At 39.0% G+C, this 14,968-nt stretch overlaps 1 protein-coding gene across 1 annotated transcript; it reads right to left on the reverse strand.

Annotated features, from left to right (window-relative positions):
- Positions 1-1,835: 1,835 nt before the first annotated feature.
- LOC149297717 (uncharacterized) lies at positions 1,836-3,398 on the reverse strand. Its single transcript, XM_089488179.1, has one exon. It carries the CDS (start codon positions 3,396-3,398, stop codon positions 1,836-1,838), a length of 1,563 nt encoding a protein of 520 aa, XP_089344305.1.
- Positions 3,399-14,968: the final 11,570 nt, after the last annotated feature.

Here is a 14,968-nt window from a genome sequence, read left to right on the forward strand (position 1 = left end):
GGATATACTCCTTATATGCCAGTGATATGCAACTGAGCCCTCTGATATACCTTTTACCCCCAGATATGTTTATGCCCCCTGATATGCCTATATGCCCTGAAAGGCATATCAGGGGCACAGCGGAATCTGGCATATAAGAGGTATAAGGCATATATGGGGGCAGAGTGGCAAGCTGGGGGTCAGATGTGCATAACTGGGGGCAGTTTGGTAAATAAAAAAAATGTAAACAAGGCTTTTTTCTCATAGTTTTTATTAAATATGAAAAATAGTTAACATATGAATTAATATTTACTAATAACTTTGTATTAAAACCTAGTTTGAGAAACACTGTGTTTGGGTTCTTCTAGCCTTTATTATTATGTCAGTAAAATAAGAAGGTGAATAGAGAGAGGCCATTGCAATAAAGAGATGAAAGTGTAAATTGTACGTTTTTTATTGCAATTTTTCTTCAATTTAAAATAATGTATTTTTTTATCCGATTAATCGATTAATCGACAAAATAATCGGCCAAGTAATCGATTATTAAAATAATCGTTAGTTGCAGCCCTAATATATATATATATATATATATATATATATATATATATATATATATAGGTTTTTTTTTGGTGTGTTAACCATTTTTATGTAACACACCAAAACTGGACAAAAAATGCAATATATATATAATTAACAGCAATCACACTCCTATCATGCCCAGGAATACCTAGATTCCAGCATGTACTAGCTGATAGGAAGGTGATTGCTGCTTGAAGGCTTACTTTAAAATCAATAAACATAGGTGTCCCATATAACTTGCGTGTACAGTCCATTCTTGGTAAGAAGGTAACTTTTCTACTGCAGATCTTTTTGTTCCATTTGAGCAGTATGTTAGCTGCAGGTTGGCTTCCTACTACTGAGTGTGTCCGTGTACCGCTGTTGATACTATACTTTTACACCCATAACGCGTTTTGCTTCTTCACAGTGCTGTAGTTAATGTGAGGGTTGGATTATTTTATAGTCCTGTTATGTCAGCATTTATTAACTTGATTCTCTTAGGTTGCGAGGGAGAGAAAAAACATACATATACAAAATATATATTTTGACTTGCTATTTAAAATCATAAATCCATTTTGATCCAAACTGGTAATTTTGACACATTCAATATAAATTGGGCATGATTTAAATGCTAATTTAAAATGTATTGTTTCACACTGCATAATTAGAATTGCAACTAAGAGAATTGTTTTAGTTTTACAAGTAACACCTGATGTACTTGAGCTGGTATTTACAGTTTCTCATTCATGTGAGAACGTTTCTTAGAGCTTGTAGTTTCAGTCACACATTTCATTTTTCTTTTTACATGTACGTGGATGAGTCTGTTAGATAAGTATTTTTTTCAGTACTCTTTATTGTTTTTTACTTCCTCTGGTTTAATAAAAACTGAGAAACCCAACTAGGGCTCTCTGGTCTTTAAACCCTTACATAAATACAGGTGACCCAATGAACAATATGTTTGCCTCCTCACAAGGAGCACTTATAGCCACATCATTGCTGTTTTATTCCAATTAGGATTCTGAAACCTCTTGTTGACATATTGATGGCTACTTTAATTAATATAAAGTCTAGTGTTTCTATGAGGAATATTAATCTTTGTGTCTATACTCTTCCTATTAACATGTACCATCACCCTAACCTGTCAAGCGTGCTAAACTGGGCCTCTGCTTCAATTCATTTCTAAACCAACTCCTAAAGGGAAAATGCAGTGAGAATGTGCTGTTGCTGACATCAGGAGACTATGAACAACTTGCTCATTCAAACTTAGAAATACTTTCAAGGAAGTGAAGAAAACATATCTACTTTACCTCATTTTCCACTTCATTCTTCAACTTTTTGTATGCCTCAGTACTTGAATTTTTCAAATCATCAGAAAAATCTTTATTTATAATTTTAAATTCCAGAGGAATATTGTTTCTCGTGGTGGGTGTGGTGGTGGCAGCTGTGACTGGTGTTGAAGATACACTGGTAAAAGAGATGGTAAGTAAAGCTGTGCTGTTGGTGGAGTTAGTGACTGTTGGTGAAGCTGTGCTATTGAAGGAGTTACTGACTAATGAGGAAGCTGTACTACTAGAGGAGTCAGTGACTGTTGTGGACACAGTGCTATTGGAGGAGTTAGTGACTGTTGGTGAAGCCGTGCTATTGGATGAGTTAGTGACTGTTGGTGAAGCTGTGCTATTGGAAGAAATGGTCACTGATGATGAAGCTGTGCTATTTTGGGAGTTACTGATTGATGGTGAAGCTGTACTACTAGAGGAATCTGTGACTGTTGATGATGCCGTGCTATTGGAAGAGTTAGTGACTGTTGACGAAGATGTGATGATTTGGGAGTTACTGACTAATGGTGAAGCTGTACTACTAGAGAAGTCTGTGACTGTTGTGGACACAGTGCTATTGAAGGAGTTACTGACTGTTGGTGAAGCTGTGCTATTGGAAGAAATGGTGACTGATGATGAAGCTGTGCTGTTTTGGGAATTACTGACTGATGAGGAAGCTGTACTACTAGAGGAATCTGTGACTGTTGATGATGCCGTGCTATTTGCAGAGTTAGTGACTGTTGATGAAGATGTGATGTTTTGGGAGTTACTGACTAATGGTGAAGCTGTACTACTAGAGTAGTTTGTGACTGCTGATGAAACAGTGCTATTGGAAGAGTTAGTAACTGTTGGTGAAGCTGTGCTATTGGAAGTAATGGTGACTGATGATGAAGCCGTGCTGTTTTGGGAGTTACTGACTGATGATGAAGCTGTACTACTAGAGGGGTCTGTGACTGTTGGTGAAACAGTGCTATTGAAGGAGTTAGTGACTGTTGGTAAAGCCGTGCTATTGGAAGAAATAGTCACTGATGAGGAAGGTGTGCTGTTTTGGGAGTTACTGATTGATGGTGAAGCTGTACTACTATATGAGTCTGTGACTGTTGATGATGCAGTGCTATTGGAAGAGTTAGTGACTGTTGATGAAGCTGTGCTGTTTTGGGAGTTACTGACTAATGAGGAACCCGTACTACTGGAGGAATCTGTGACTGTTGTGGAAACAGTGCTACTGGAGGAGTTAGTGACTGTTGATGAAGATGTGATGTTTTGGGAGTTACTGACTAATGGTGAAGCTGTACTACTAGAGTAGTTTGTGACTGCTGATGAAACAGTGCTATTGGAAGAGTTAGTAACTGTTGGTGAAGCTGTGCTATTGGAAGAAAGGGTGACTGATGATGAAGCCGTGCTGTTTTGGGAGTTACTGACTGATGATGAAGCTGTACTACTAGAGGAGTCTGTGACTATTGTTGAAACAGTGCTATTGGAAGAGTTAGTGACTGTTGGTGAAGCTGTGCTATTGGAAGTAATGGTGACTGATGATGAAGCCATGCTGTTTTGGGAGTTACTGACTGATGGTGAAGCTGTACTACTAGAGGAGTCTGTGACTATTGTTGAAACAGTGCTATTGGAAGAGTTAGTGACTGTTGGTGAAGCTGTGCTATTGGAAGTAATGGTGACTGATGATGAAGCCATGCTGTTTTGGGAGTTACTGACTAATGAGGAGGCTGTACTACTAGAGGAGTCTGTGACTGTTGTGGACACAGTGCTATTGAAGGAGTTAGTGACTGTTGGTAAAGCCGTGCTATTGGAAGAAATGGTCACTGATGAGGAAGCTGTGCTGTTTTGGGAGTTACTGATTGATGGTGAAGCTGTACTACTAGAGGGGTCTGTGACTGTTGTGGACACAGTCCTATTGAAGGAGTTAGTGACTGTTGGTGAAGCTGTGCTATTGGAAGACACGGTGACTGATGATGAAGCTGTGCTGTTTTGGGAGTTACTGATTAATGGTGAAGCTGTACTACTAGATGAGTCTGTGACTGTTGATGATGCAGTGCTATTGGAAGAGTTAGTGACTGTTGATGAAGCTGTGCTGTTTTGGGAGTTACTGACTAATGAGGAACCTGTACTACTGGAGGAATCTGTGACTGTTGTGGAAACAGTGCTACTGGAGGAGTTAGTGACTGTTGGTGAAGCTGTGCTATTGGAAGAAATGGTGACTGATGATGAAGCTGTGCTGTTTTGGGAGTTACTGATTGATGGTGAAGCTGTACTACTAGATGAGTCTGTGACTGTTGATGATGCAGTGCTATTGGAAGAGTTAGTGACTGTTGATGAGGCTGTGCTGTTTTGGGAATTACTGACTGATGAGGAAGCTGTACTACTAGAGGAATCTGTGACTGTTGATGATGCTGTGCTATTGGAAGAGTTAGTGACTGTTGATGAAGATGTGATGTTTTGGGAGTTACTGACTAATGGTGAAGCTGTACTACTAGAGTAGTTTGTGACTGCTGATGAAACAGTGCTATTGGAAGAGTTAGTAACTGTTGGTGAAGCTGTGCTATTGGAAGAAAGGGTGACTGATGATGAAGCCGTGCTGTTTTGGGAGTTACTGACTAATGAGGAACCTGTACTACTGGAGGAGTCTGTGACTGTTGTTGAAACAGTGCTATTGGAGGAGTTAGTGACTGTTGGTGAAGCCGTGCTATTGGAAGAAATGGTCACTGATGAGGAAGCTGTGCTGTTTTGGGAGTTACTGATTGATGGTGAAGCTGTACTACTAGAGGAGTCTGTGACTATTGTTGAAACAGTGCTATTGGAAGAGTTAGTGACTGTTGATGAAGCTGTGCTGTTTTGGGAGTTACTGACTAATGAGGAACCTGTACTACTGGAGGAATCTGTGACTGTTGTTGAAACAGTGCTATTGGAGGAGTTAGTGACTGTTGGTGAAGCTGTACTATTGGAAGAAATGGTCACTGATGAGGAAGCTGTGCTGTTTTGGGAGTTACTGATTGATGGTGAAGCTGTACTACTATATGAGTCTGTGACTGTTGATGATGCAGTGCTATTGGAAGAGTTACTGACTGATGATGAAGCTGTACTACTAGAGAGGTCTGTGACTATTGTTGAAACAGTGCTATTGGAGGAGTTAGTGACTGTTGGTGAAGCTGTGCTATTGGAAGAAATGGTCACTGATGAGGAAGTTGTGCTGTTTTGGGAGTTACTGATTGATGGTGAAGCTGTACTACTAGAGGAGTCTGTGACTGTTGCGGACACAGTGCTAGTGAAGGAATTAGTGACTGTTGGTGAAGCTGCACTTTTGGAAAAAATGGTGACTGATGATGAAGCTGTGCTGTTTTGGGAGTTACTCACTGATGGGGAAGCTGTACTACTAGAAGAGTCTGTGGTTGTTGATGAAACAGTGCTGTTTGAGGAGTCAGTCACTGATGTTGAAGCTGTGCTGTTTTGGGAGTTACTGACTAATGAGGAACCTGTACTACTGGAGGAGTCTGTGACTGTTGTTGAAACAGTGCTATTGGAGGAGTTAGGGACTGTTGGTGAAGCCGTGCTATTGGAAGAAATGGTCACTGATGAGGAAGCTGTGCTGTTTTGGGAGTTACTGATTGATGGTGAAGCTGTACTACTAGAAGAGTCTGTGACTGTTGTGGACACAGTGCTAGTGAAGGAATTAGTGACTGTTGGTGAAGCTGCGCTATTGGAAGAAATGGTGACTGATGATGAAGCTGTGCTGTTTTGGGAGTTACTGACTGATGGGGAAGCTGTACTACTAGAGGATTCTGTGATTGTTGATGAAACGGTGCTGTTAGAGGAGTTAGTGACAGTTAGGATCGTGTTGCTATCGGATGAGCCAGTTCCTGTTGATGAAACTGTGCTACTGAAGGAGTTCGAATCGAATTGCAATGTTGCAGTTCCTGGTAAATAGAAAAACAACATAATATTTGTAAAGATTGTATTATTTTCTTATGAAAATATAACAATATGTTAAAACAATATTTGGTACCTGTTTCTGGAACGACAAAATTATATTTATGAATTACTGTAAAACCCAGTTTGTAGTCTAATAATATTATGGCAAGCATCCTTATTGCATCACCAGACACCACTAGGATAAAATCATTTGGTGCTTTTTTTTGTATGTTAGGACGGAATAATACATTTTTCCAGAAATTGTTTTCTTGCATCTTCATTCAGTGATAGCTAAATCCCAAATTTTTATTGCATAAGTGTCGCTGAACCTTCTTTACAGTGTGAAAGAAAAAAATTAGGTGGCACCAGGATAATAAACAAGTATCCAATATTCTCAAAATCAGTTGGACTTTATAGCCTGGACCTGATTGCAGGTTTTCCCACACAGGGGACTGAGGTGAATGGGGAACTTTTTAGCATAATCATTAGTAAAAAGAAAAAAAAAAGAGTATATTGCACTATTTTATTTGTCTTTATAGCTTTATCCTTTATTACCTTTACCTTTTGCCTCATTCTGAATTTTGGCTTCATGTGAGCTAGGTAATGGTACTGTATGAAAAGTTAGAAAACATCCACCTCCTTATCACTTTTTGTTAGATAAGAAAATTACAAATGACCTGTAAGGAGTTGTGTGGTGCTTCCTTGGTAATCAGCCACCCATAGTCTAACTAGGCTTTATTGGAACTGGCACTAGCATTCAAAAATTATAGTTATGAAGTGGGAGGCACATGATATGACCAAAGCAGTAGTAGGTAAGTAATGGTTACTGTCTCCCTCTTTAACCCAAATTCTAGCCTAAAGAAATCATAAATCCATATACAGAGTAGTTTATACATGAACTGAATGAAAAGACACCGAATGCTTGTCTTTCTAACAAGACATTAACTTTGTCAGGTGTAAAAACTGAATTGGAAAAACCCCACCAGATTACGTAATTTAAGAAATCTACTTTCACATATTACATGACGGTAAACTATAACATTGAAGAACAGGTTTGTTTTTTTAAGGACAAAACCAATCACTTAACTTTTTAAGGGTCTGTCTAGATATGATAAATGAAGCCCAGTCTTCTCAACATTTAGCCTATGCCCATCCAAAAAAGATTAAGAAAAACCCTAATACACAAAAAAGTACAGTGTTCTAAAATGACCAGCAGCCTCCACTGTTAGAAGCCTGTATTGCATCTTCATTCATATATCTGAAGCTCGTTGAACTCAATGAAGATGCAATGCAGGCTTTTTTAAACTGCTGGCACACAGATGTATATAAGAAGGTTCTTTTGGAAGACAGCACCATCAGGTGAAGATGTATTATTTTTCTTTATATCTATTTTAAATCTTTTTTTGGATGGCTCATTCCCAATTGGATGCATGACATTTTTAAAAAAAAATAATAGTGTATTGAGAAATTATATCTGTTATTATTGGCTACACTATTATTTTTTTTTTCTCTTTCTTTTTCTTTACACAAGCGCCCCTACGTGGAAGTGTGTTTTTTGATATCCGCATCTGGAGAATGCTGTTCTAGGGTAGAAGCTGTGAAATAGGGGAAGTATAGTTTCTTCTATAAACTGTTGGTAGAGGATTATTCACTGAAAGTCACGTTTAATACCGTATTTGCTCGATTATAAGACGGCCCTGATTATAAGACGACCCCCCAAAATCTGAATATTAATTTATGAAAAAAAGAAAAAGCCTGAATATAAGACGACTGTATAGGAAAAAAGTTTTACCGGTAAATGTTAATTCATGTAAACTATGTGAACAATTGTTTGTTAATAAAAGCTATGATTGAGAAAAATATTTTGTTTTTATTTCCTTTTTTTTCAACCTGCCCCCCCAGTTATGCACATCTGCCCCAGGCTTGCCACTCTGCCCCAGAAATGCCTTATATCCCCTATATGCCACTGTGCCCCATGATATGCCTTTTAACCCTCTAAATGCCACTATGCCACATGATACACCTTTTAACCCTCTATATGCCACTGTGCCCCATGATATGCCTTTTGACCCCCTAAGTGCCACTCTGAGTCCAGAAATACCTTATACCCCTATATGCCACTCTGGCATTTAGGGGGTTAAAAGGCATATTATGGGGCAGAGTGGCATATAGGGAGGTATAGGGCATTTCAGGAGGCAGAGTGGCGTATAGAGGGTTAAAAGGCATTTCTGGAGGCAGAGTGGCATTAAGGGGGTTAAAGGGCATTTCACAGAGCACTCTGCCTCCAGAAATGCCTTATGCCCCCCCATTTAACACTCCCTCCCCCCCTCCTCCAAACTTACCGGAGCTTCTGAGTCCCCCGGTGCTTAGTCTGGGCAGCGTGTAGAGCTCTACGCGATTCGCGTAGACAACTTCCGCTCTACGCGAATCGCATAGAGCTCTACACGCTGCTCGAACTAAGCACCGGGGACTCAGAAGCACCGGTAAGTTGGGGGGGCATACACAGGAGGATCCAGGTCCCCTGCATCGCTGCAGGGGATCTGGATCTTAGTCTCATAGTCAGACCTATTTGAGGTCTGATTATAAGACGACCCCGATTATAAGACGAGGGGTATTTTTCTGGAAAAAACCTCGTCTTATAATCGAGCAAATACGGTAATTCACCATATTGTTTTCACTGGTACCCTTGTCACTTTTTAAACAAGCGCCCCTAAGTGGAGGTGTGTCATTCAGTGGATGGATAGATGTTATTAGCCCTGCCATAAAACAATCAGTGCAACGTGGTCACCAACAATATCACATGATTAACAACAATGGTAACCTACAGATCTGCAGATAAAGGATGTTTACTACAACAAAATGAGATATGTCAACGTTCTTCATTACCATTACTATATATATATGTCATTGTATTTTATGCTAAAGGAGAAAAAAAATTCCCAGGGACTTCCCCTTCAACCCTCATCCTTTCAGGGCTGACTTCTCTGAAATAAGAGGTCTGAGAAAGGAGTTTGCTAAGCGGAAGATTGAGATTGTTTGGTATGTCAGATCTCAATGTTGATAAAAATTTTCTAGAAAAATGGGGTACCACTCCATATGTTCCAGCAATGTTATAAGGACTGTGCATGTTTACTTTGGCTACTTGGGATCCCTTGGTACCTTGCCTAGAAAACAAATCTGTATTGTGATAACTATTACCACAAAAAGGGAGTGTGTTACTGAAAGAATTAAACACTGTATCCACCTAGCTAGACATTTTGTGAGAAATCCTGAGCACATTACAATGTTACCTTTAAGGTCATTTAATTTAAAGGGACCTCATACCTATCACACACCACACTCCCTCACACATATCGCCTAGCACACATCACTCTCATCACACTTATCACACAAAACACCTCACTCAAACACACTCACTCCATCAGTGTGTACTAGAATCTGTAAAGCTTTCTGTTTCACATGCATGAGAATGAAAAGGCAGGTGGGAGTGGCTGTAGGTTGTGATGTAATACATAGGGAAGGTGTGACGGAAGCCTCCATCACTGGGACCACTGGAGAAGCCTGATTGCCAGCCTCCTCCCTATTGACTATTGATTATCTCCAGCAGACAGCCAGGATCTGCCACCAGGGAGTGATCACCATTCTTTCAGTTTAATGTTGTATAAATCAGTCTCCCCCCTATTGTATTGTTAATCTCGTTACTGCCCCTGTTGTCTCTGGGAGGCAGATTAAGGGAGCGGTTTGTGTCCCAATATCTTGTTTTATGTTAATGTGTGTTTTGCTGGATATATCCAGCCCTGTGTGTCCAAAATAAATCAGTCTTCGTTTGGTTTTACCCTACACTGAGTCTCGGCTAGTGACTGGGGAACCGAGGGTATGTCCCGGGCTAAGGGAGCACAAGACAGCGGAGGTAGTCGGTCAGACTAGCCAGCTCCGTGACAGAAGGGCTTTGGAGGAATTATAGGACTCTTTTTGGGGGGGCAACTAGTATGTTTATAACAGATTTTAACCCCTTCCGTACCAGCGTTCGCGTACTGCGTCTTCCCTTGAAGACCACAGTATTACCGTATTTGCTCGATTATAAGACGAGGTTTTTTCCAGAGTAAATGCTCTGAAAAATACCCCTCGTCTTATAATCAAGGTCGTCTTCTAATCAGACCTCATTCTGCTGGGGCCAGGCTGCTTACCGGGCTTTGGTCGCAAGCAGCGTCGCTGCTACTAGCAGCAGGAGAACAGGAAGCTAGTAGAGTGTCACATAACTCTGCCTCCCCCCTCCTTCCTCTGGGGGCGGGGCCAGAGAAGTTGCTTGCACAGCCGGGCCCCTGCAGAAGTCTGCGAGTGGGAGATCTGCAGTTCAGGCATATCATGAGGCAGAGGGGTATATAGGGGGTTAAAAGGCATATCATGGGGCACAGTGGCATATAGGAGGGTATAAGACATTTCTGGAGGCAGAGTGGCATATAGAGGGTTAAAAGGCACATCATGGGGCAGAGTGGCAAATAGGGGGGTATAAGGCATTTCTGGGGGCAGATGTGCATAACTGGGGGGGCAGGTTGGCAAATAAAAGGAAATAAAAAATATATATTTTTCTCAATCATAGCTTTTATTAAGTATGAAAATTAGTTTACATGAATTAATATTTACTAGTAAAACTTTTTTCCTATAGGGTAGTCTTATATTCAGGCTTTTTGTTTTTTCCCTAAATTAATATTTTGATTTTGGGTGGTCGTCTTATAATCAGGGTCGTCTTATAATCGAGCAAATACGGTATTTAAATATTTTAATTCCGTGCTCGTGATTCGCTTCAAAGCGATCACGTGCACGGACTTGAGGGGGAGTGGCTGCTATGGATCGGTGGGGACACCCAGCAGTCAGTAGCAGCCGCCCCTCTTGATCCCAGCGTCCATAGCGGCGCTGGATCGCGCATTATCGCTGCCATACCTGGTACGTCCCAGTCTGTGGGTGACGCCCAACCAGGAAGTACCAGGTACGTCATCGGTACGGAAGGGGTTAAGATACAGGTAGACTTAAGGAGAAAAACAAAAGGTTTTGTTTACTTCTCTCTACATGATGCAAAACTTATCTGGGAATATTTTAAGAGCCCCCATAGGTAGAACAGTACCTTTAATATAAGCCCTTTGTTCTTTAATTGCTATAGGCAACAGCTAGGAAGAATTTTCCCTAACAAGTAACCACCTGAGATGTTATACAATATTGGCAAAAGCTGAGTTTGGTACGGTTGGGCTGATAGGTAATTCCATGTCCTTATTCTTAAAGGCAAAATAAAGAAAAAAAAATATAGGAACATTTTGAAAGCTATAAACACAAAGAGTCTTGCATATGTTTTGGAAAAATTATGTTTTACTTACCTGTTAAAAGCAGGATCAGTACATTTAATATCCACCGGGGCATTCTGTGAGTATGTTGTTGCTTTTAGGAAACACAAGAAAGAGGAAAAAATACTGTTTATTACTTTGGCATAGGTGTCCATCAACTACATATCCTGCCTCTGTGTACTAAAAGTGAAGAACTGGACTACAGAAGTGGAGTTGTCCGTTTGACAACCTTTAAATGGTTAAGTGGTAATTGGCAGCCAATAATCGCATTTCTTTAGAAAATTATTAAAAATGTAGTGCTTACTTATGCCCGTCTCAATTGACCTGATTTAAGGACCCATTTAAATTGGTTTTAGCAGAAGAACAGACTTTGATTCAATAACATGTCTAAAATCTAATCCTACTGTAACAATGATGAGCAAAACTGACTGCATCATGTATTAATAGTGCCTCCTGAAATCCTTGGGAGGCTGCTCTCTGCCATGAGCGCTTTATACCAAAACTATTATAATTAAGAAATATGAGACACTCAGTCTGCTAGCATTGTAAACAAGACAGAACGTAAACTAAAAATAAAGATTTGAAACCAGTAGCTGTTTCATTTATGGGATTGCTTTGATACTGTCTTATTCCTGATGCTAACTGGGATAAAACCAAATAATCAAGCATGGAAACTAGACAATGATTGCACAAATGCCACAATTAAAGCTAATGGAAATATCAACACAAAAGTATTGTTATCAGTGCATGTTAAATTGATACGTTTTGCTAAGATCAAACCCATGTCTAGCTTATTTGTAACTAATACTCAATACATCAGCAGTCTAAATGCAATGGAATATGGACATCTCATGCAGTTATTACTATTACTGTTAATGTAATTAAATGTTTATTATGACAATACATTTTATATATTTACACATTAAATTACTACTTACACTTTTATGCAAAACAGTTGTAACATAAATTATAATTGTGTAGTACTTTAAATGTATATGTAAAGATTGTATTTGCCATGTATCAATTTATAGCTAGTTTAGCTTGAAACTTATTGTTTAATTACTTTGATCGCAACTGGCTGGCTGGAGGTTTGGTTTGATCTGCTTAGACAAGCAGCATTCATTGAGCAGTTTCGGAGTTCCATGTGCTAATCATGTATGTGTCTTGGCAGATGAATTGCTTTTTAATGGTTTACAGCATTCATTCTTTTTTATTATATTTTCTTTGAATGGGCCAAATAATTTAGAATTTTTCGATGTAGTCAAAGAAATTCAACATTTGAGTGTATATGCTCAGAAGACTGTTTGTTAATTTGTGTTGTCAATGATTTCTAAATATTATGATCACTTTATACAAGTAATCTTTATGAAGTCTGCAGTTGCACTGTTTTGAAAGGAGCTAGATTTTATTCTCCATCTAGACCTTAACTGTTGTTAATAATGGTTGAAAATGCATGAGATTCAACTTCTGACATGAGCTCAATCACCCCATAAAATATATGGTGCTGGTGTCCATATATTTCCAGGGCTGCTTTCCATTCCCAGTCTGGCACTGGTAGTGTGTGGCCACATGTATCTCACAAGCAGCCACACACTTGTGATTTATTAGTCACAGGACACTTTTCATTCCCAGTCTGTTCCTGATTTATTACTGTACCATTCTATTCACCAGTAAGAATGTATCAAATCATATAAGAGCACTTAGAAATACTTAAATGGTGTTTTACATTTGTAACATATCTGACTGACTAATATAATAGTAAAGCAAATACATGCTAGCATTGCATTGTATGGCATGGACAGAGCTGATTGTTGCTGGGATGTCTGTATGTCCCTGTTGTGTGCAGGGAATCCAATTTGCCAAGCTGGAACTGCTTGAAATACTCTGTCTCAATCTTCATAACAAAAACCGCTATAGAATTACATTAAACATTTTAGAGCAAAATGGGGTAGCTAGGCTGTTTGAGATGTTAATAAAAAAAGACAACTAAAATGTAAATCTGAAATTATAATAGGTCAAATACATTTTAGTCTAATCATTTCATTAACAATTAGGACATAGGACTCTACCTTCAAAAACAGTTTAAATCAATGCAACTCAGCGCTGTAGAATTCTTTACAAATGAGTTCTAAGGTTACGTAACTACTTAATCTTAGAAGCCCCAAAAATATGATTTTATATACATAATAACTCTACATCCTAGTGTTGCTAAAAAGGTGAAAGATTTCCTTACCATTTTCACTTGTACCTTCAGGTAAACAGGTATGTCAAGGACTGCAGCTCCTCTATTAGGGCTAAGAAAACTAAGACAATATGAGGGTGTGGTCATCCCATGAGTCACTGACATCTCCTAAAAGAAAAAAAGGACTGTTATATGGAAATGAAGATGTAAAAACATAGCTACCCAAGCGACAATATATGCTTTATTTTTAATTAAAAAATTCCCTTCTCACCCCTATGGGTGGTATGCGTCTTCCTCAACCTCGGCTTTTCTACCATGGGCCTGGGAGTTTGAGGGTTCTGCATAGTACCTTAGCTGTTCCTACCCTCTTCCGGACTTAGTGTTCTGATGTTGTTCCTGGAAGAAACTGGAGACACTGTGCCAGTTTAGGAGTCCCAGCCCCGAGTGCTCCTATGACCCCTGGGACCACTTTGTCCTTTACTCTCCACATCTTCTCTAGTTTAAATATCATATTTAAAGGAAAAAGGTGTAGAAATAAACTTTAGTATTGTAATGTTTTATTTTTTTACCCACTAAAGCAGGAGTTAATAGAGTAGTTGCAGTTTCATCTCACCCACTATACTATGTATTTTGAAGGGGATAGTTGCCATGTTAATGTTGGCTTAGTTGACCATGCAAACAATAGTTCTATATAGAAATTTAGTTTAAGAAACAACATGCATTCCACATTTTCTGCAAAACCTGCAGCACAGGATTAGTGTAGAGGGGAGTGGTAAGAAGAACTGTGAGTGGAATGAGTAAAATACAGAAAAATGCTATGAGAAAATATTGAGGAAACATATTATCTTAGGGCAAAAATATCTCTTCTACGTAAAGCCCTAAAATGTATTGACACAAATGTAAAAAATATGTATAGTTCCTAAACGTGATTTGCATGTGATTAAATCACAAATACACAGAAAGTGAATGTAAGTATGATTAGCTAAAGATGGTTTGAATTTGCACTTAAAAAGTGATGTTTTATTGCACGTTACATGGCTACAAAGCAAGGTAAACAGATGTATGTTAGAATTCATGTGTACGTATGCGATAAAGTAAGGGTGGTTGGGAGGAATACTCAGCTATGCTTGCACCAGAAGGTGCCAGCCCTCCTTGGTCTATGTACTAAAATATGGCTGGCTGCATGTTGTGACAAAAATGCAGATTTATAGCAGAAAAATCACACAAATTGAAAATTCACAACTTTGTAGTTGTAGAAATTCAAATTCAACTTCATACGCTGGAGAGTTGATTAGATAATAGTAGAAAAAAGCAAGAAACGAGCATATGTATCAACACATACATTATTTGAGAGTTGCGTGTGTCTAATTTGTTGTGTACTGAGGTCAGTGTAGTAACTAATGTTTATTAAACTAGGTTAGGATTTGCAACAGGTTGCATCAATTGTATCTTTCAGGTTTTACCCCTCTAGGGAACACAGCATGGTAAAACGCTGCAAATTAGAGATTTGAGTTTATGCCTAAGGAAACTGAGCCACAGAATAGGGATTTGGATTTATTTCCTACACCAGTCCTACTTGGTGTAATAAGGAACTGTATAATAATGAATTGCATCTGTCTCCCAAAAGAACAGAAGTTCTTAATAAACAATTCCGATTCTTTATTAATAGGCATTTA

This window comes from Sceloporus occidentalis, unplaced genomic scaffold (genome assembly GCF_023333645.1).
Source record: "Sceloporus occidentalis isolate IW3139 unplaced genomic scaffold, rSceOcc1.0.p SCAF_37, whole genome shotgun sequence".
Classification (NCBI taxonomy): domain Eukaryota; kingdom Metazoa; phylum Chordata; class Lepidosauria; order Squamata; family Phrynosomatidae; genus Sceloporus; species Sceloporus occidentalis.